We start from the raw sequence: 22066 nt of genomic DNA on the forward strand, positions 1-22066 counted from the left end.
ACTGTTGTCGCGCTCTGCCCGCGGTGAATTGGTCCAGCATCCCTGCGCAGGCAGTGGGGCAAATGTAGATGTAAAAATATCATTTGAAAATATGTAATCGTGTGGAATAGGTTTTCGGCGTTGGCAGCTTGCGATGAGGGAAGGAAAACAGGGCAGATTGGATTTTGTGTTGCACCTCTGTGGAGCACGGACCGTTATATTGAGAGAAATAATGCGGAATATTTCCCCCAGTAGGTGTTAACGCAGAAAATTCAAGATGAAGAAGCAATTCAATCGGATGCGACAGCTCGCCAACCAAACGGTGGGAAGGTAAGCAAACCCTCTCCGTGCGCTATTCTAGCCGGGCCAAAGGGAAGAGACCCCCTGTTTGGCCCACATAGGATGTGAATCTCATCCATGCAGATATGATTTCTATTACAATTGATTAGGCTGATTATATGGAATAGACAATGGTCAGTACACTCGTTGAAATTCTGAGGAACAATAGAATTCCCCATGTTCAAGTTGGTGCGTAATGTCCATTGCAGAGGCTACCGCATAGGCAGCGTGTAGGCGCATTGCCCCAATGCAACCTGCCCACGGAAATACATAAACTAGGCAAAAGACCATCGCATTACCAACATTAAACTGATACAACACCCTCTTTAAGACGAGATTTCACGTTTCAAGTTGGTAAAACATGTAATTGTGAAGTTACGATGTGATTAAATGTACCTCCTGTCACAGAACCTGTCAATAGGTGAGCGTGATGCAGACTGATGCGGTGTGGGCTGCGACGTGAGGGAAACTGGGAAAAGGCGCAATGTTTTCATTACGCAGTAATATCAGCTGTGAGCAGGGAAGCACCTCGCTCTTAGGCGTGGGTTATCCAGTCCGTGCATTCCTGAAGGTCGTATTTCGCATCTGGTACTTATCTAACATACTTTGCTTGAATAATGCGATTATATTAGCACCCTTTAAAAAAAAAGGAGGTCTATCATGTCTCTGTAGTTCCCTAAAAAAGATCTATCTGAGGTTAATGTGGGAGGGTTTTCCTTTCCTCTCCTCATCTCCTGTACCTGCTCTGGGTGGTCCTGAGTTTCCTTGCCACCTACAGAAATAGATGTGTTGTGACCTTTTACACAGGTCTTATGCGTTTACCACTCTCCCCCCACCCTGTTTGTTCACCTCACAGAGAGGCAGAGCAGCTTGTGAAGCAGCACTGAGCCAGAGGGTGTTCTCTGCTGAGTGTACAGGGGGGGGATTAGGAGCAGGAGGTTTGGGTCATTATTATTACAAGGCTGTGTGACTTGCATGCACTCAGAAGGCTAGGAGGGAGGCGACACACCTTGCAGCCTCTGTTTGTGCTATCATTGTCAGCTGGTTCAGGCTGCTTTATCTAGCTCCAGTCTTTTTTTTAATTAATTTTCTGTGTGACTCATTATTGTGTATGTGGGTTTGATTCTGGATATGTGTGTGGGAAGACACGGTGTTCATGTTGGCAGAGAAGGCAGTTCTTCCTTGCATGTGTTTGTGTATGTATGCACTTATAGCCTTATTTCCCTGAACATCCCACATGTACTGAAAGCCATTGCTGTTATGAATATAATATCACTCTCACGCTGTTTTTTTTAAGAGACGCAACAGCAAGCTGCTGAGGGGATCTGCCTGTGAGATAATAATCACCAGCAGCATTATGGAGCCTTAAGTTCATATAAGATTTTCATTTCTAAACCCTAACTTTGGATAACTATCCACAGTGAGGAACAAAGGGGGTGAAACAACAGTTGATTTGAGTTTTGGATTGTGGCAAGAAGTATCAGATCTGACCCGGTGACCTTGAGCAGTGTCAAACATTGGTGGTGTCACAGGGAAAGATGTATAGAAAGAAAAGCCAAAGCTGCCATAGACACCTCTGTTTTCCTGTTTTCCACAGTTTTCCTGGTATATTTGCCACATAGTATATCGTGGCTGAAACTAACAATTCTGCATCCACATGTGCAAAAATGACACACAATTATGGTATAATAATGTGCTTTTCAAAAACTATCCATTAAGACTTTTTGGATTTCTCAAAAAAAATCTGGAGGAGTATGTGGTCCATAAAGGTCAGCATGCTGTGCTTGTTCTTTGTCATTTCATCTTGCATTTATTTGAAGACTATCTTCAAATGTAAAACACGTTCCCCTCTTTCGATAAATCGAAGCTGTTCAAGAGGTGCTTTACGTTTTTTAAATGACTGTTTCTTATGTTTTCGCCCGAAACCAAGAAGGGGCGATAATATCCCTTGATTGTACCACCCACAAAGGAGATTTATGTGAGTGTGTGTTTGCATATATAATGTAGTGACAGTGTGTTTGGATCCACACACATTCCATGGTGTGTTAGTGCAGGATCAGCAGGCAGGGGTCGGACAAATATGTGTAAGTGCAAATTAATGAGGCATCTTTATGTAAACATTCAGCAAGCATTCCTTTCATGCTACTACTTTCTTTGTTTTTACTTCTTCCAACAACATTTATTTTCCAGGAGGAAGAAAATGCCCTCGTGTTTTTAATCATTACTTAAACCGTCCCATGGAGATTGTGTTTAACTGTGGCGTTGGGTTTAAACTTTAGCTGTATTTGTATCCTCTGGTCCATAACTGTTCATTAATAGTTTCACTTACAATCCATTTCTTCTCACTGAGGCTTCAGATAATGTTTAGATCCTTCTGCTGACTCAGCCTCACCCATCTTGGGAGTAGTAACAGGGAGTTACCCTGTTGGTTGAACCTCAGCAGTCTCAGTGCTCACAGTAATAACGCTGACCAGTCCTCCTCGCCTTTCAAAACAATTCAACAACTCCACAAGACAAAACTGTCCATGTTGGAAATGCTTTGATAAGAAGAATCTGTTTGTGTTAGCAGACGTATGTCTCTGTTATGAGGTAACGAATAGGACCACAGTCTTTTAATCTACTCAGGCATGTATTATAACCTCTTAAATGGTATCCTACCGCATTGACAACATTACCATGAGTCTCTTTTATGTGTGTCTTCTATGGAGATTGAAGGTCTTTTCTAGTGGGAGGTTGACAATCAAGTGTGCTGTGTCAGCATCTCTCTGGCTCTCCGGGGCTGATGCTGCTGCCGCTGCTGCTGCTCGCCTGGGTGAGATCCATGTCATGTGACCGCCAGCTTGACCAATCGCCTCTGTGAAGCAAGACTCCATACTGGAGGATGTGCAGCCATGCATACTCTATAGCTAAAAGAAATGTGTTATGGCACAGTAAGAGACAACAGAGTGTAACAGAGAGAGAGGTCTTGGGCTTCTGTTTGTGTGCATTTTGTTAGATATTTGTGAATTAAAGCTATCATTGTTGGTAGTTCAGTAATTGGGTTTGTCTTAAATATTCATTGAATTGTTTTTCCAATGCCTTCATACACACCAAACAAGCCATGAAATGGGTGCGTTGTTCCAGCTAGCTCCCACCCTCCATTTCTCTTGACCTATTTATCTATTCCCGACTCACTGCCCTATCTAGGTCTAGGACAGCCTGATATAAAGATCCATTTAAGAAGTCAGTTTAAATCATGTGTCAGTGATTTCCACACATGAAAGAAAGGGGAAGAGCACACTTAAAAGGGGAGCCGTTGTCTCTAGCATTTTATCTTCTGACAAATGAACATCCATTCTCCCACTCTACACACTCACCTGTGTGATTTTCACCAGTACCACTAGTGTATGATAATAGCATTCTTCCTGCTCATACCTTTAGGCTTCAGCTCCTCGTCCACTGTGCATTCATCAGAAAATGGCAGCTATTTGTGGGCTGGCAGATGGGTTAAAAAGGATGTCTCTCTCTCCCGCATTGTCTCACTCTTCCTCCCTTTCCCTTCCATCTGACTATGTGACGCAGTAGGTGAATGTGTTGCCAATAAGCTTGCATGCCAGCCTCTCATAGAATCTAAGTGTCCATACAAAGTAGTTTTATGAGTGGGATGATGGAAAGAGGAAAAGGACACATAGCAAACATGTGTGTGCATGTTTGTGTACACCTAAGTGGGACGTTTGCATGTAAATGTGTATGCACTTAGGTACTTGTAGTACTCCTTCACTCTCATGTTAGCTCAAAGACAGAACATAAAGATTAATCTTCTAATCTTGTCAACACATTTCTGTGTGAACGTCTTTTCTTGTTGTTCCATTGAGCACAGCATTAACATATGCACCTCATGGCAAGAATGTGTGTCACCCTCTAAACGAGCATATGGTAGCTGACAGGTAACATGAGATATAGGAGGTATCCCTGTTGAATGCCAATGCAGCATCTCATTCTCCTCCTCTCCCCTGCCTCTTCCTCCTCCACCTTGTAGCCTTGAATCGCTGGCGTTGCAAATGACGACAACACTGTGGAGATCTCGGAGCGAGTGGCTGGTGATTCACTGCTTTTCTGGGTTTACTTTAGTATAGTTTCTGGCTGATTATATACTTTAATGGAACACTTTCAGCATGCAGTTGAACAAGACAAAGCCCATCCGGGGCAAGAGTTGTATGTATTTCTGAGGCAGTATTAATCACAAATCAGATATTACTTGTGTCAGTATATCTTTTATTTTAACCAAGACCATTGCTAAATTGTAGAGTCATTCAGTGATAGTGTCGGAGGTCTTTGTTGATAACTTACCCAAAACCCTGTCAGTGCCTCTCACAGACGGCATACTACAGGATTGAATTAGTGATAAAGAGCCTTTGTCAGGGGGCCATTTTAGCCATCAAAAGAGAGATGATGTAATATCTGTCAGAAGCCCTGTTTCTCCCTTTCTGTCGCTCATTCAATCAAAGGACTAACCTCTTAAAGAGCCCCTGTACTGGTAGTCAACTACAAAATCGACAAAAGTGTATTGTGCATGTTTGTAATAGGATAAACAGCATGGCACACATACAGCTTTGGGGACGGCTGCTTGATGCCAACAGACTCATTTACACTGATTTTGTTTTTGATATTTGATTTGATTTTGTTGTGTTACAGATGTCGGGGTTGACCTAGTCTGCTGCTCATAATGTCACCTAGAGCCTGACTGAAATGCAGCAATTGAACCAGATGCCATTCAATCTGCAATGCATTCAGGAGCAAGGCAGCATCTAAAGAGTGTATACATTTACATGTATTATTAGTTTTCCTTTTGATAATACACTTGCTGGTGAGGTAGCTTTATATTTTTTCTTCACCAAAAGAAACATTTTATTAGTATAAAAGCAGTGTTATATGGAGCTGTAAGAGTACTCAGAAATAGGTAATAAGTGAGACATCAGAATGTTACTCGCATAGTGTTTTGTGCTCTGCTTTAAGGCTTATTATTTCTGTTCTGTACAACCCAAGGCCTTCATTCGGTAAACTGCTGCATTATTCTGAGTAATACACTGCAGTAAGAGAGTGGCATTGTTGTTAGAAATAACTAAGTTCTCCAAAGGAGATGGGCGACTCCCTATCGAAATGCTCACTTCCTTCCATTCAGGAATGCCAATAGGCAGAAAACAGGAAGCACTATTCCACTAATAAGAGTTTCTTGTTGTAAATTTAAAGTCTTGCTCTTTGATAAAATAAGACAGTACTCTATCTCTCTTTTCTGTGCAGTAAATGTTAAATATTGTACTTGCCCTTTGGTTGCTTAGATACGCTCATTTGGTATTGGCTGTTTTATCACGTTCGCTCGGCTTTGCCAACCCACATGTTACATTTTCAAAAGGGGAAAATAATATTTCCTCTTTTTGAGAACTGACAACGACTTATGGCATGGGACAATGTTTCCATCTATGGCTGGGTGATCATGAAGTAAAACATTCATACCAACTTAAATGATGCTCTCTTCTGGAGATCTGACTTGTTGTTCAGCGTGTTTGTGTTGGGGCAGATGCCAAGTGTAAAACACAGTGTAGTTAGTGCTTCTTGTGGAGATTATTCACCATGAGTAAAGTTATTAGAGATAACTCACTGCTTGTGTTTCAAGTGAAACGTTGCTGAATGCTGCAGGCTCTCTCTCTCTCTCTCTCTCTCTCTCTCTCTCTATGGACATGTGTGTGTCTTGCTCGTATGCATGTGTGTGTACACTCCTCTCAGTTATTCTTGCATACTTAACAGATCTGTGACCTAGTTTGCTGGAGAACTACAGTAAGTGGGTTTTTCTGTTTTAGTAACCTTGAGTACCATCAGCCCTCCGCCTTGTCATTTGGGAGGAAACCGAGTGGGCCTCTAGACGCGTTTGCACAGCAAAGGTCTGGAGGGAAAAAACAGTAAATGGAGGAACATTTAGAGAGCATATAGCGTGAAAATTGTTGTGTATCAGTGTGTGTGTGTCACTGTGTATATGTGGCTGACTGTGCATCTCATGCCAGTGCTCCAGGCCGCGTGGTGCCCTGCTGAGGCCCAGGGCCACCGTTCTGCTCCACTACCCCCCCTCGCAGCACCGGATCTAGCATCTAGCTCAGCTCTAACCGGGCCCAGGAGTTAGCGCTTTTGTTAGGCAGGCTAGCAGTGTGAGCAAACCAGAGCATGACCACTTTCCTATTGTTCTGGCGAATCAGGTGGAACTGTTAACGGAAGGTGTTACAGCAAACAGTTGGCTAGCTGCCATGGCGAAATGTTCAAGACTAGGGATGTTATTTAATTCACAGTTTGATTATGTCAACATGGATTATTGTATTATTATTATACAAGGGGTTCCAACATTAACATATTACTATACGTGTTTATTAAATAAGAAATATTTGTAATAATATGTGCAGCTGATCTATAAATGATCAATAGAATATTTGGTATTCACATTTCACTTCAAACAATTACTTAGAATGTATTAGGTTCCTCGGGAAATATGCACACAGTATTTTCTGTTTCTTTAGCCAGCTGTAAACACAAAAGCCCAGATGTTGTCAAGATACCTTTCTTCTTCTTATCATATCAGCATTTTGTGAATTTCACCAGAGGAGGAGAGGGATTTTATCAAAGTCTGGCCGTACATCTGTATTTGTGAATATTTTCTGTACAAATTCATGTTAATCCAGTTGTCTGCGTTGGTTCGATTTTTTTCCACTGATGTTTCAAAGAAAGCTAGTTTTTGTCTATTTTAATTTGATTATACATTTCAGTTTTTTGACCTGATATAACTAATCTGTATTATAGGAGTTTTGTGTGTGTGTATATTTGTATTGAGTCATCAGCAGCTCCAGGTAAACGAATGCCTGCAAAGTGGCAGATGGTTGGCATAACACTGGCAAAGTCTTCCTCTCTCTCCATGTGCACACCGCCCACATGGCTGCCAACTCTCCCACGTGTTTACTTTCCCCGCAGGACTCATTGTGCACACTATTTGAGGAGGAATTTCACTCCTCACCTCCAAAATCTCCTGCGGCTTAGCTTTACATCAGAGTGTATAGAAGCTCCATCACCCCCTGTACTCAATCCAGCCTATGCAATTGCATTTTGTTTCTGTGCCTTCACAGGCTGGTGATGTGGGGTAGTGCTTTCCTAAGAGGAAATACCACTGTCTGAAAACAAACAAGCTCAAAGAACAAGACGGCCTCCTGTCTTTGAAGATCAAATCTGTTTGAAGTCTTCTGGGTCATAATGGCCACGTCAGTTGTGGTTAGCCAGAACACCAGATGCCTGCATTTAACTTTGAATCTAGTGATGTAAACCAAGACAAGCTGAGAAAAACTGCAACACTTTAAGCACATTTAAAACCAAAGAGGTTGATTAACTTTATAAATTAGCCTCCTATAGACTGAACTAAATGAATAGGAACAACCTCCACATTGCTGACAAGTTGAATGGCAATCTCCGGTGTATTAGCAGTCATCTTGAGATTCTGCATCCTAGCGTAATGAGAGCTCAACAGTTTGTGTCACAATCTATATTTCATAACTGTAACGCATCAATTACAATCTCTTATTCTTAACAAAGAATAATAAATAATGTAACATGCAGTCAAATAATTGTATGTTTTACCCACCCTTTAGACATGTACTTTACATGAGTTCAGCGTGGATTCAAACCTTCAAGGAAACATTCCCACACTTTCCCTGGAGATGGCAGGACGGCCCCCACTATTAAAACTTCTAGCACATTGTTCACTTCTCCACGTCCCTGTCACTGTCTCCTGTCCCATCTGTGCTGTTGGGTCCCTATTAGAGCTCCTCTGCTGCCAGAGTCTCCTATGGGACATCTTGGCCAGTCAATGTAAGGACACTTCAGTGACGAGCTCACAGCTGCATTGCAGACCTGCAGGCTCCACACTCAGCATGGTATACATTTGACAGTCCTGCCTACAAGGTATTTCATGGAACATTGCGTTTTACAGATTTCTAGCGGCTGTTGGAGTGTAGCAGCAAAACTGAGCCAAACTTTAGTGCTTGGGTTATTTGTATCCCTCGCATGTAATCAGCAATCTGCGATCACACTTATCCTTACAAATCATGCCAGACTCCTTGCTCTACCATCATGCTCTCTTTCCCTCTTTAACTTGCACGAATTTCCTGGATTCTTTCCTCCTCCCTTAGTGAGCAGAGCAGTTTTCCAGCAGGCGGACTGTGATTAGATCCATTGGTACATGGTTTGACCCAGTTCCCCTGGCGCCACACTCACATCTTGGCACTGAGAGCAGCTAATAACGGACTTCTTTACTGGAAAGCAGCGTTGTATTGTAGGCCATATCGTATGGAATATGTAAATACACAACATCATGTCAATATTAAACAGAGACAAACGGTGGTCCATTTATTTTCTGCCATTCTCAAACTGTCTTTTCTTGTAAAAAATGTTCCATCAACACTATGCAGGGGGCAACACAGAGCTGCTATGCGATGTGTTGGATTGACTTGGTGACGAGGCATCATACATGAAAAGAGCATTTCAGTATTGTGTTGCTGATGTGTTTTGGTCTGGCTGATGAATAATAGAGCACAAAACAAAGTCTGTTCCATTCTCTTGGGCAACAGAGAGAAGAATTCATATTTATTTTAAAAAATAAATGATTAAAAAAACTACTATTCACAACTGGCATTGGCATGGTTGGGGCACAATAGCAGGAAGAGGTTGTACAGACGGGAAGGGAAAGCGTAGAGAGAGAAATGCGCCCCACTGGGTGGTTGCTTGGGGTCTACAGGACCCTACTGGACCTGACCTTTTGAGCAGGAAGTAAATGTTTTCCTCCTTTTTGATAAGGCGGTCCTGATAAGTCTTGGATTGTTGCTTTAGATGTGTTCATTGTTGTGTGTTGTGGAAGTCAAAATGTTTAATGGAATTCCAAAAAACAACCCAAAATGATGTAATTAGTGCTGCTTTAAGACAATTTGTCATTACATTGACATTAATCTCTGTTGGAAAACCTGCCTCAGGAAAAGGACTCAAGTCTTAAAATATAAGCTGTTTAACTGACTGGACACTTTATATTTATGATATCCAGTGGTTTGCTCTTTTCTAAGCTTATGGCTCATTCAATACTCCGGATGAGTAGTTTTATCTGCTTTAGCAGCAGTACCTCTCTGCCCTTTCCTTCAGTCTTTGGCTAAGTCCCCAGTCTGCTGGATTCACAGTGGGATGTGATGCTCCTCAGTGGGAACGGCATATTTGTATCAGCGGCCTTTGCTCCCTGCGGTCCTGCTTGTTTTGTATACGCTTAGAAAACTCCAGCGACTTTACAAAATGAATAGTTCGCCTGATAACTAATGTGTTCCCTTTATGGATCATCTTAAATCATGACTGAGAGAGACAGTCAAACCCATACACTCACATGCGCTAAAGGGACAAGTGCATGGATGCATCCCACCAACTTTGGAGCACTGCCACATTGATGATGTGCAACGAAACTCAGGGAATGAGTCAACATCCAGTGCAATACAGCTGTGACTTTATTTCAGAACTTGTGAATATCTTTGGAAAAGACACGCCACTGCTTGTGCCTCAAATGACCTTATTGCAAAAGTTTTGTTATTTAATATCATATCTTCGTTTACTCTAGTTGAGAATTTAAGTTTTCCCTTGTGGCAAAACAAGTTGTATGATGATGATAATAGGAAATGGATATTTCAGTCTCCTGATTTTCAATGTTTATAGAGAGAATGTTTTAAAATACCAGCACCAAATAATGCTAATAATGTCTCCCCTAGATAAATACCCTTACTGTTTTACATTTTCATCTTTACAGGGCCGAGAAAACAGAGGTGTTAAGCGAGGACCTTCTACAGGTGAGTGAGTGTGTGTGTGTGTGTGTGTGTGTGTGTGTGTGTGTGTGTGTGTGTGTGTGTGTGTGTGTGCGTGTGCGTGTGCGTGTGCGTGTGCGTGTGTGTGTGTGTGAGGGGGGGGGGGTGGGGGTGTGTGTGTGTGTATTAACAGGTGTAAATAATGTGATTAGGATGGAGATTGTATCGTCTTTGGGCCCCTTCAAAGGGAAGCAAGGTTTTGTCCCAGGGTACATACCTTTGTGTTTTGGTTAATTAAAGATTGATTCTCTGGTTGTTTGATTTAAAACGTTTTAAAGGAAGACAGTGCTATTATCCAGTATTTCATAAAACTGTACAAGAAAGTATAATTAGTTTTTTTGGCAGAAAAGCTTTTTTCTTTTCACCTTTTCTTTGATTATTTACAACCTTCAAATGGGCTCAGTCTGGATCTTCCACTCAATCATCCAATATGTGATGATTATTTTTAATTAATAAAATGTTATGAATGAAAAATGAAAAGGGCCCATCACAACATCCAGTTATCCTCATTTCAATTGAATATAAATCATTGAAGTTTGTGAATATCCATAACCTTTTCACTGATAAACTTCACCATGTATATAATAGCAGGTGCAGATGTCTGACGCTGCATAACAAATGTCAGATGTGTTATCGGAGCACAGTGTTGGGTGTGTGTTGTGACAGCAAGACGTTTCTGATGTGTGTGTGTTCTTCCAGGTGGAGAAGCGTCTGGATCTGGTCAAGCAGGTGACACACAGCACTCACAAGAAGCTGACGGCCTGCCTGCAGGGTCAGCAGGGGGCCGATGTCGAGAAGAGATCTGTCAAGTCTCCTTCCGTGAGTAACTGCAGCCATCATCCTCTCAGACACTGAATACTGATGCAAACTGATGTGAACATACGTGCGATGATGCAGCTAAAAAGTATTCATAACCGTCTATCATTCTCACCAGAGCTTTTGTATTATTATCTTTTTTTATTAGAAGAAACTACCGCTCACCATCCTTGCACAATGTATGGTAGAAGGAGCTGCTGTGTTGGGGGATGACTCTCTCCTGGGGTAAGTCCCTGTATTTAACAGGACTTAGCTCACACACTTTCCATTGACACCCACACACATGGAGTCATCTTTAATTATTGATTCGAATATTGATTTCTTCTCTGTCCTCATTACCCTTGTCTGCATTTTAATTGTGTTTGATGCCTTTGACTTTGTGTTTGGCTGTCATCAAACAGGAAGATGCTGATGATGTGTGGGGAGACGGAGGAGAAGTTGGCCCAGGAGCTCATCCTGTTTGAGTTTCAGATAGAAAGAGATGTGGTGGAGCCTATGTATGTGCTCGCTGAGGTGAGCTTCAATTAAGACATATCAACCTAATAATATTTCTATAAGCTATTTCACTTTTTTCCAAAAATGACAAGCAGCACATGGTCCTCATTTAGTGCTACACTTATATTACATTTACTGACTTTAGTCAAGCACTTATTTTCTTTTAAAGGTGGACATTCCAAACATCCAGAAACAGAGGAAGCACTTAGCCAAACTTGTTTTGGACATGGACTCAGCTAGAACAAGGTATATGACGTCCTATTTAAGAGCCTCTTGTTTAATTTATTTGAAAAAGAAATGATCAGGAAGCTATTATATCCAGTGCATTGGTCATTGTTTTGTACTCTATTCTATAGATTTCATCAATCGTCCAAGTCATCTAGTCACCCAAGCACACTGCAGCCCGGCGCCAAGGCAGAGTCTCTCCGAGAGGAGATGGAGGAAGCAGCCAATCGGATGGAGATATGTAGGGTAAGTCTCCAATCAGAGCAATTCTAATATACAGTATATCCCTCCTCCAGCTCTTCCATTTGATTTATAGCCATTCTGAATGTATCAGACACAAATGGACCACTATATCAGGATGATATTACAGTTGCATTTACCATATATTAGATTATTTATTACTGTATGAGATGGTTGCTCTCTATTTTCTGTTTCAGGATCAGTTGTCAGCAGATATGTACAATTTTGTGGCCAAAGAAATAGACTATGCAAATTACTTCCAGACAGTAAGTATATATTATCCTTACTTTTTACAAATCAAATATTTGATCCCATGCTAGCACAGGTTACAATTACTGTAACATTGTACATTATACACAATTCATTCATTCATCATGTTGTGTTTGTTATAATCTGTTCTCCTTCCACAGCTAATAGAAACGCAGGCAGAGTATCACAGGAAGTCATTAGAGATTCTTCAGAGTATCCTGCCCCAGATAAAAGCTCACCAAGGTAAGTCTACCGTGTCAAGCTCTCCTTTGTGTGTGTCCAGTTTACTTCTCCTGTGTGTGTGTGTGTGTGTGTGTGTGTGTGTGTGTGTGTGTGTGTGTGTGTGTGTGTGTGTGTGTGTGTGTGTGTGTGTGTGTGTGTGTGTGTGTGTGTGTGTGTGTGTGTGTGTGTGTGTGTGTGTGTGTGTGTGTGTGTGTGTGTGTGTGTGTGTGTGTGTGTGTGTGTGTGTGTGTGTGTGTGTGTGTGTGAGTATGAGTGCATGCATATGCGTGTGTGTTTGCCCATGCGTGTGTCTGAAGAAATATGCTCCAAATGTGCACTGAAGTAATAAAAGCCTTGAAATGTCATATAACAATCGTATTAAGCTATACCTTCACCTCCCTACTTATGCTAACTGTGCTAAATAACAAGAAACATATATGTAATTGCTGTTGTATCTATGTGCAATTCAAGCGACTGTTTTGTGTTGCAGAAGCGTGGGTGGAGAAGCCGTCGTATGGCAAGTCTCTGGAGGATCACCTGAATATTAGTGGGAGAGAGATTGCCTTCCCCATTGAAGCTTGTGTCACAATGCTGTTAGAGTGTGGCATGCAAGAGGAGGTAGAGGACATACAAACACACACATATACACATACAAATTGACAGACACATCGCTTAGGTATTTTTGGTGTAAGTTAATATGCATTTGTCCTCTTGTGTATGTGTCATTTGGTGCTTAAACTTATCAATCTTTCTATTACAAATATGCTGTACTGTATGGGATTTAATATACATTTTAAAAATACCTTTAAAAGTTGATTGTGTTTATATTATTTAGTTTAGACTATCTCAGCACACAGAGATGTACTTCCACTATTCAGTCCATAGTTTAAACCTGACGTTGTCTGCCTGGAATGACTCATTTTTAAGAGTTGTAATTGGCTCTGATCTTCTTGACCTTTTAATTCAAATCATTGAATTGTGAAGTTTAGAATCCGAGTAGTAACATCTTTGCAACAGGAAACATGTGTCGGAGACTGAGCTCACTAATCATCTTTACGATTTTAATATGTTTGTGCTAACCAATTAAAATCTGACAGCAAGCTATAAAGATGGTTTACATTAAAATATTAATGGACAAAAGTATGTAAAGCCAGCAGTTTGTTTCTGTGTTATTTATCATCAGCCAATGTCAAGTGTTCAACGATAATGGCTATGAATTTTGCACAGCATTTATGGACAGGTCATGTTAGATGTGATAATTACACATGATTATGTGTTTCCTGCGTGTGGGTTGCAGGGCCTCTTCAGAATCGCTCCATCAGCTTCCAAGCTGAAGAAGCTGAAAGCCTCCCTGGACTGTGGAGTTCTGGATGTGCAGGAGTACTCCTCCGACCCACACGCCATCGCAGGTGAACAACACTCCCACACGAATGCCTTGTTTAAAGCCCATTTCCATAACAACAACCCCTACACGCTTTCTTTATCCTTCTATGTTAAAGGCAATGATTGTTACTTACATCTGCCAGTTGTTTTATGATGTGGAATCTGCAATTTTGTTAAAGGTCATATCAAAAGTTTTGATTGGTTTTGGACGTAGTTGCCAGAAAATACTGTTATTTGTCTACAAGCGTTGTTCAAACTTCATCAGCTCTAACCCTAGTGCTATGTTCCTGAAGCCTTTCTGTTCTGATATTGCTGTGCATTTCACACTTTAGCATGAAATCTGTGTTGAGCTATCTGAATTTGGCAGTTACACTTGCTGCAAGGGCCTGCTGGAGGGTAGTGGAGATATGGGGCATCGCCTCACCAGTACTCTGAAGAGGGAACAACACCCTCCCTTCCTCTAAAAGAGCAAACTGGTCTTCACTTTCTCCCTGTTTTTCTCACCAAAGGGGCTTTGAAATCATACCTCCGTGAGCTCCCTGAGCCACTGATGACCACTGAACTTTATGATGAATGGATTCAGGCCTCCAAGTGAGTTGCTGTTCTCTTTTTTTAAATTGCCTTTTCTTCAATTATGTCATTGGCCTAGATAAAAGACAGAATAGTCCATTATAAAGGGAGTCTTTACTGCCAAAATGGTGACATTTATTTAGTAATAGAGCAACAGTGTAACCATCATGATTTATGATTTGTATTTCTCCAGCATCCCAGATTTGGAGAAGAGGCTTCAAGCATTAATGGCAGTGTGTGAAAAACTCCCGACAGACAACTTGAACAATTTCAGGTCAGTCACTTTCCCTTATTTTCTGTCCTATAATAATGTTCCCATGTGGCTTTTACACTTTTAAAAAATGCAGTATAGTTTCATTTTATTATTTTGCTTTTATTCAAATCCCACAGATATCTAATCAAATTCTTAGCCAAGCTAACCGACTTCCAAGACGACAATAAGATGACTCCCGGTAACCAGGCCATTGTTCTTGGTCCTAACTTGCTCTGGACACACACTGAATCGTATGTATTTCTTGTTGTAACACATCTACCTTACCTTCACTTATCGCATAAGATTTTACTGCGATTTAATTATCTCTTTTCTTTCCAGGAACATGACGGAGATGATGACCACCCTGTCCCTACAGATTGTTAGCATCGTTGAGCCCATTATTCAGCATGCTGACTGGTTCTTCCCTGGAGGTGGGGATCTCATACTATGTATGTCAAATTGTAGTAAGGCTGGGTGCCATATATATCTATTGATCTTCAATCATTCCTATGGTATAATGGCTTTTAAAATTCAATTCAATTGTATATATTTTAGGGTATGACCTGCCATTTTTAGAACCCAGTTCGACCTAATTAATATTACAAGCAATTGTAAAAATAGACTTTTTCTGAAAAATGCGTGAAAAACGTATTAACTGTACTAGGATGAACTACTTAATAGAATATTAATATATTGTCACTTCCTTTGACTCAGACCTATATGAATAAGATGTTTCTCCTTCATGTGTGTCAGTTCACAAATAAAAGCACCACATCAAACAACATATACCCAAATGTCACAACCAAAACATACATGAAGCTAAAACTGATCTGATGTCTTTAATAAAGCTTCAGCATCATCAACCCCTGACTTCAGGCAGTAGACCATGCAGTCACTTCCTGTTTGCACAAGTCTCATAAACTGTGAAAACACCAGCAATTCTTCTCCATATATTTTGTGTTACTCTTTTGATTAAAACCATGCAATAATTTTACTCTCTGAAATAATCAAAACATTAACAATCATTATAATACTGTATTTGATACATACATTTTATTTTAAGTAGATTCAAACAAAAAAAAGTATAACTTTTTTAAGTTTTTAAGTGGATTTAAGTAGAGATTGACTAGACTAGTAGTAGTAACTCCCACATAAAAGTGATAGACTCCACAATGACCAACACATTCACACACCAACACCACAATGTCCATAACAGTTATGAATGCTGATGGTGTCTCTGCTCCTTCTTCAGAGATTGAATTCAACTTGACAGGGTGCTACGGCAGCCCGATCCACAGCAACCACAACTCCAACTACAGCTCCATGCCCTCACCAGACCTGGACCAATCGGAGCGCAAGCAGCAGCACGACCAGACCCGACGGCCACTGAGCGTTGCCACGGACAACATGATGCTGGAGTTTTACAAGAAGGATGGGTATGATGCCAAGTGCATCCTTCTGCTGCTCACTCTCACTCTGTTTTCTCTCTTTCCACCCACACCTCTTCACAGGCATCTAATTAATTTTTTTGTTATATTTGAGGCAGCCATTATAAAGCCATTAACAACTTTAACCTATATCTTAATCCCTGGACCCTCCAAAGGCCACGCAGAGGTGTGGATTAGGCCGCACATCTCACTAATTCTGGCACACACAACCCATACTATTAGGAGCACAGAAGCCTGAGTCTCATTTGAATACATGGCGCTGCATCAAATTGAGTGGCATTGTCTCTATGGCAACGAGTCTCTGATGAAGGGCTGCTGGTTACCTCTTTTTTTTTCTCAGGAAATATTTCTTACCATCCTCCCACACCCAGCTCCTCCTTCACAGTCTGGCTAGCACGTCACCTGGCCTGAGTCATTCATCCAGCTGGTGGAAAATCACTGGTAGAATTGGAGCACTTTGCATCCCAAAATCAAAAGACTATATCCATATTGCTAGATAGAAAATAAAATGACAAAACCTATATACAAATAAAGTGTGTGTGTACTATTTGGAGCAAAGAGCAGCTTGGGATAAAGAGTGTTCCTTGTCTATGTTTTAAGGTGTTTTTTAGACCAGCATTAGCCAAAAACACACCTTTAATTTGGGTTCAGTATAAGTGCAGACCGGTTCATTATAAGTGCAGGCAGGTTATGTGGGCTGACATATTCTCACCTCTGGAACATCCCTTCTACTCCTCCCTGCCATTGGTGCTCTCATCTCCCCATCATAAAGTGTACTGAGTGTTTGTGAACCCTGTTGTGAACCCTGTCTGCATCACTGACCTCATATTCCTTTTGCCTCTCTTCCCCCTACTAACGCAGCATTAGGAAGATACAAAGGTACCGTATCATGGCCTGTTTCCCCACTTCTTTCCTTACCTTTCCCCAACTCAGCCCTTTCTTCGTCATTATATATGACCCTTGATGTGTTTGTCTCTAGTATGGGCGTGCGGGTTATGGATACTTCCTGGGTGTCTCGTAAGGGTTCCGCCACTCTGACGCGAAAGACCTCCTCCACCCCTCCAGGCCTGCAGGGCTCCGTGGACACGCTCATACCCGAGCAGCCCGGAGAGCTCGCCTGCTCCCCGTCTGCAACCCCCCCACTGGGAGAAAGGATTTGGTAAGTCACAGTGGAGACCTTGTCCCCCTCTTCCTCACACATCCACTCCTCTTTATTTAATTGTCATCCCCATTATCGTCACCATCATCAACTTTCTCAACAAGATCCTTGGCTGTTTTAATCATATTTCCATTAAAGTGGCAATGGAACCATGTTCAACTTTCCATCCATACTGCTGCTCACCGTTTTCCTCAGAGCCTACTAGAAACAAATATATGGCCTTATTCAGATCATTATAGATAAAACAAGAAATGCATTGCAAATTGTACCCGGTGGTAGGTACAGAATTAGTACATGCTTATATGGAAGCAATCTAAATGCTCATGTTGTAATATATAGCCATTACATTGTGAGGTTAAGATGTATTAATAATAATTCTAATGAAATACGTGCCTATTGCCACTTTAATTTGTATTTTTTGTTTGTGCATCGTGTCAACACCTTAAGGTCTCATTCTGTTATTATAATTTCTCACTCTCTACATCTCTTATATTCACCCTGTGGTTTGTAGGGTTTATGTCCTTGTGGGTTAACCTTTCAAAAGGAAAATGACACTTTTGACTAACTCTAAAGGGTTTTAGTCCAACTACTGTTTGGAAGTTTTGATTCTGTACCTGGCACTAAGCTTCAATCTGCAAGTCCTTTGCGAGCATGCTAATATTTCAAATATCCCATTGTTGTGGCTTGGCTTTCTCGGCTTTGGTTGTGAATTATTTCCTTTTCTGTTGACACTGATTTCACCATTTTCTGGTATGATTATCATAGTTAAAAACGTGAATAATCACCTCATGGTCGCTGGCTCTGCCTGTGTGGCAGATGAGATAATATGGCTTCTGGCTTGGCTGGCTTTTCCCTCCTATCCTGTGGCTCTTTCAGCCGATGAAAGGGTTTTGTGTCTGTTTCACACTGCCCTGGGCTGACTGCAGGACCTGCCATGCAAACAAGACTTATACTGTCAGATAAGGGCAGATAGGGTTTCCATATGCTGCAGAGAGATATTTAGTCATCAGCTCAGCTGGATAATATTGTAAGCTGCAGACCAGCACTTTGGCTTTAGAGACAGATCCTCACAGCTCCATGCAGTGTTGCAGACACAAGGTGAACACAGAGGGAGTCCTATACACGTTATTATTTTCCTTCGGCAATAAAACGTTCTTTTCCTTTGCTGTTTCTTTGTGCTTGTGGTTGTGTTTGCACTAAGCTGACTGTGTGCTAAGCTTGGTGCCCACCGCCCACCCTAAAATGCAGTTTTTGTATTTTTTTATTTTGGCTACGGACACACTAACACACTAACCATCAAAACAGCTTCTGGTATCTCGCTCCAATGCGTCTCCCTGTTCAATCACTAGAGCTGTTTCTTTTGTGCTGTCTATTCTCTTAATATCTGCAGCTCAGACAACGTGTCGCCAAATCGGCCGGACACCTCTCATGCCCACCCACCCCCAGGGGAGGACCGCCCACCCCCCCCTTACCCCATCTCCTCGTGCCACATTGCCCCCCACCTCTTCTATCCCAAACCCCCACCCTGCGCTCGCCCTGTGGCACCGGGTCCAGAGTCCCAGCCCCCTGCCTCCCCCCCGCCCCCACTGCGCTGGTCTGGCTTCACTCCCCCGGCCCCGCCCCCTTCCTCCTCTTCTTCCTCCTCCTCCTCGTCGCTTGACATCAATTCGAACCCCAAACCCAGCTGTCTGCATTTCCCCAAGCACAGCCCGCCCAGTGACATGTCGCATGCCCCCCCACCGGACACTAATGCTTCACCACTCTACATCAAAACCCCCTTGGTGTTAACCCGCCATGACCAGTCCCTTGGCAACCCCCCTAGCCTCCCTTCGTCCGCCCCCCCGCCCCCGCCGTGGGCTGCCTGTCCATGTGCCCGAGAGAGAGGACCCCCCAGGCTGACTAGGTAAATACAACACACCCATGGCCACGATGGATGCATCACAGAGTGGCATCTGTATCTCTCCTCTCCTCTAGCTCGCTAGCTCATATTTTCTTTTGCTTTTCCCCCCCTCCCCCTTCAAATTACATACCTCAGATTCTGTAACATCAGGTTGTCCAGGAATGCCTCTCATGGCGGTTGCCTAGCAACAAGGGATGTTGCTGGCTCATACATAGCGCTCGGTTTCAGGCTGGTATTGAGTAGATGATAAATACATGGACAATGCTGCATAATGGCTATCAAAAAGCATATGAATGTATTTATTCTACAGTTTGCAGCTGTTTTCTTTACTAACCAGCAGAATGAAGTTGGAGATTTGTAAGGTTAGTTTTGTAGTACCGTTCTGTTCTGATAAGCTTCTTCCTGCAGTTTCAACAATCTTTCATCTGGACCCAAAGTGCTGAGTTTGTATAGAGTGACTGTGGCAGTTTCCTGACTCATATGTCTGCGGTGTTACAAACAGGACAGTGTGAATCATTACTGCAAATCTTTGTCAGCCATCAGAACAAGCTCGCTTGATATCGCTCTGTCTTGAGATCTGGTAGCTCAATGCTTCCCAATCAGATGGATTCTTTTTGGGGAAAGACATCTCAAAGGGACTGCCCGAAATTGCAGTTAATTAGATGTCATATAATCCAAAATGGTTGTCTTTGTGGATGTGAGTTCATATGAGTTTTTGCAACGCTATGTCTATATTATTGAGGATATCTTTATTACAGCCATGAAATCGCAGAAACACGTTATTTAAAGTGAGAAGATAATACAATACCTTCATTAACTACTCTTTGCTTATAGCACAGAATTTAGATTTAGTTGCTCATATATGGTTACATGCAGAATCCCTACCATATTTACGGTGCATCCTCAATACTCTCCGTAAGTAATAATAATGATGTTAATCAAGGTGGTTCCACACAGTGACACACTCATGACTCTGTGGCAGTATTTGTTGCTGGGTACAAATATTTACACCTTCTGTTCTGCTCGGTGTCCTTTTTTGTGAGGAATCCAGTTGAAATCTTACACTGTCGTGAGATCCCAGCTGTCTCTGAACATCATTGGTATTTTTAGATCATGATAAGCTCCTTTATATACAGAGAGGAAGGTAGTTGAACGTTCTTTTTTTATATACTGTGTATCTTACAATACAGCACACAAATAAATATAATTGGTTGATGTTCTATATAACATGCTGAAACTGGAATGTATTGTGCTTTTGTTACACATACACGATTATTATATCAATCTGGATGTAATAATAATAATAATAATAATAATAATAATAATAATAATAATAATAATAATAATAATAATAATAATAATAATAATAATAATAATAATAATAATAATAGTGGTTAAATAAAGATCGGGTTTGTTCGGCTGCACTTTTCTGATTGAAATGCCAACCCAACACTTTGCTTTACAACATGTTCTGGGTTAATTGTATTAATTAATATTGATTATAGTATATGGTAGTATTGGTAACAGTGTTCTTTAACAAAGTCAAACTCATGATGATGGTGATGGTGATGATGATGGTGATGGTGATGATGATGGTGATGATGGCTGCTGTGGCTCTAAAGTAGTGCACATGAGGTATACTGACAGTTACTGTAATACTATTCACACACTAATGTCTCTCTGTCTTTTTCAGTTCATTCAAGAGTAAAGAGCTCTCCCCTGTAATTGGACACAAAGGCATCCAGGTGGCCGGTCCGACAGTCCCCCTCAGCTGTAGTCCTCAGAGCAGCAGCCAGTCCCCCCACTCCATAGAGCACAGTCCACACACCCTGCGCAAAGGTCAGCACCTCTCTCAGTCCGAGTTTACAATGACTGTGTTAACATGCACATATTCCACTATTCCACAATATTTCTAATGCAGCATTTCCTAATCATGTCATGTGGGATACTGTATGGCCTTATTATTCAGGTTTTAGGATCATTCTTTGCACATGTATACAGCACAGTTTGCAGTGCTGGGATAGAGATGCATGCCAAAAAGATTCTGGTTGGAAGGAGAAACACGCCTACTTTTAAACATTATGAAAGACTTGGAATCAAGAGGATTTTGGATATTAAAGTTACTTAAAAGGCTTAAGCTAGGATATACTAACCGGGGAGTTTATGTAAATCATAGTATGCAGGTCTGCATTTAATCAGGAATATTAGTGGAGTATTCGTTTTGATTAGCCATGTGAACAGCATAGTAGGACTTTTGTCTTTTTCAGAATAAGTCATTGTGTATTTTTGCTAATTGATATCTAACAGGAATTTGACTGTGTTGTGTGCTTTCAGGTTCCAAGAAGTTGGCCCCTGTGCCTCCCAAGGTCCCATACAGCCAGTCTTGCGGGATGTCCGACCAATCAACAGGTCAGCCGTCACCGGTCAGCCTGTCCCCCACACCTCCTAGCACCCCCTCCCCTTATGGACTGGCCTGCCCACCGGGGCAAGTGCCGCCTTGCTCCCCTGGGCAGACCCTGTTTGGGGCGTCCCACTCCCTTTCGTCCCCTCCCTCCCTGACCGGAACGCTCACCAAGTCACGGCCCGCCCCAAAGCCCAGGCAGAGACCCAGTCTGCCCCCTCCTCAGCCGCCCACAGCCCCCCAGTTGTTCACAGGCTCGGCCATGGCCACAGTCCCCCAGCCCCTGGAGCTGGGCCTCCTGGATGGACTGTCTCCCGGGGAGAGCATGTCTACAGGTAAACACCAGCCATTGGCAACAACACCCCCTCCGCCCCCTCAGGTGGGGCTGCAGCGGCCCTCTCTCAGACTCGCTGTGGCTCTGTCCAATGGAGACGGTGGACGAGTGTAGAACTCTGTAGGACTTGTCATATGTCATGTAGATATAAAAG

General features: G+C 42.1%; 1 protein-coding gene across 8 annotated transcripts in view; it reads left to right on the forward strand.

Moving 5' to 3' along the window:
• Nucleotides 1-22066, forward strand: part of arhgap44a (Rho GTPase activating protein 44a) — a 26751-nt gene continuing 4685 nt past the window's right edge. For 3 of the 8 annotated variants that reach the window (XM_079644849.1, XM_079644852.1, XM_079644851.1), the window contains exons 1-21: nucleotides 1-309; nucleotides 10163-10202; nucleotides 10917-11036; nucleotides 11182-11258; nucleotides 11435-11546; nucleotides 11698-11774; nucleotides 11885-11999; nucleotides 12191-12259; nucleotides 12404-12485; nucleotides 12955-13082; nucleotides 13762-13873; nucleotides 14357-14438; nucleotides 14611-14691; nucleotides 14808-14921; nucleotides 15010-15101; nucleotides 15923-16106; nucleotides 16980-16997; nucleotides 17098-17277; nucleotides 18668-19180; nucleotides 20871-21016; nucleotides 21512-21913. In XM_079644849.1, coding sequence (XP_079500975.1) covers nucleotides 257-309; nucleotides 10163-10202; nucleotides 10917-11036; nucleotides 11182-11258; nucleotides 11435-11546; nucleotides 11698-11774; nucleotides 11885-11999; nucleotides 12191-12259; nucleotides 12404-12485; nucleotides 12955-13082; nucleotides 13762-13873; nucleotides 14357-14438; nucleotides 14611-14691; nucleotides 14808-14921; nucleotides 15010-15101; nucleotides 15923-16106; nucleotides 16980-16997; nucleotides 17098-17277; nucleotides 18668-19180; nucleotides 20871-21016; nucleotides 21512-21913 — 2797 coding nt within the window. In that variant the 5' untranslated portion in view covers nucleotides 1-256. The remainder of the gene's footprint in view (nucleotides 310-10162; nucleotides 10203-10916; nucleotides 11037-11181; nucleotides 11259-11434; nucleotides 11547-11697; nucleotides 11775-11884; nucleotides 12000-12190; nucleotides 12260-12403; nucleotides 12486-12954; nucleotides 13083-13761; nucleotides 13874-14356; nucleotides 14439-14610; nucleotides 14692-14807; nucleotides 14922-15009; nucleotides 15102-15922; nucleotides 16107-16979; nucleotides 16998-17097; nucleotides 17278-18667; nucleotides 19181-20870; nucleotides 21017-21511; nucleotides 21914-22066) is intronic. The other 5 variants (XM_079644853.1, XM_079644855.1, XM_079644854.1 and 2 more) reach the window with 3 other exon arrangements.

This window comes from Notothenia rossii (genome assembly GCF_949606895.1).
Source record: "Notothenia rossii genome assembly, chromosome: 8".
Classification (NCBI taxonomy): domain Eukaryota; kingdom Metazoa; phylum Chordata; class Actinopteri; order Perciformes; family Nototheniidae; genus Notothenia; species Notothenia rossii.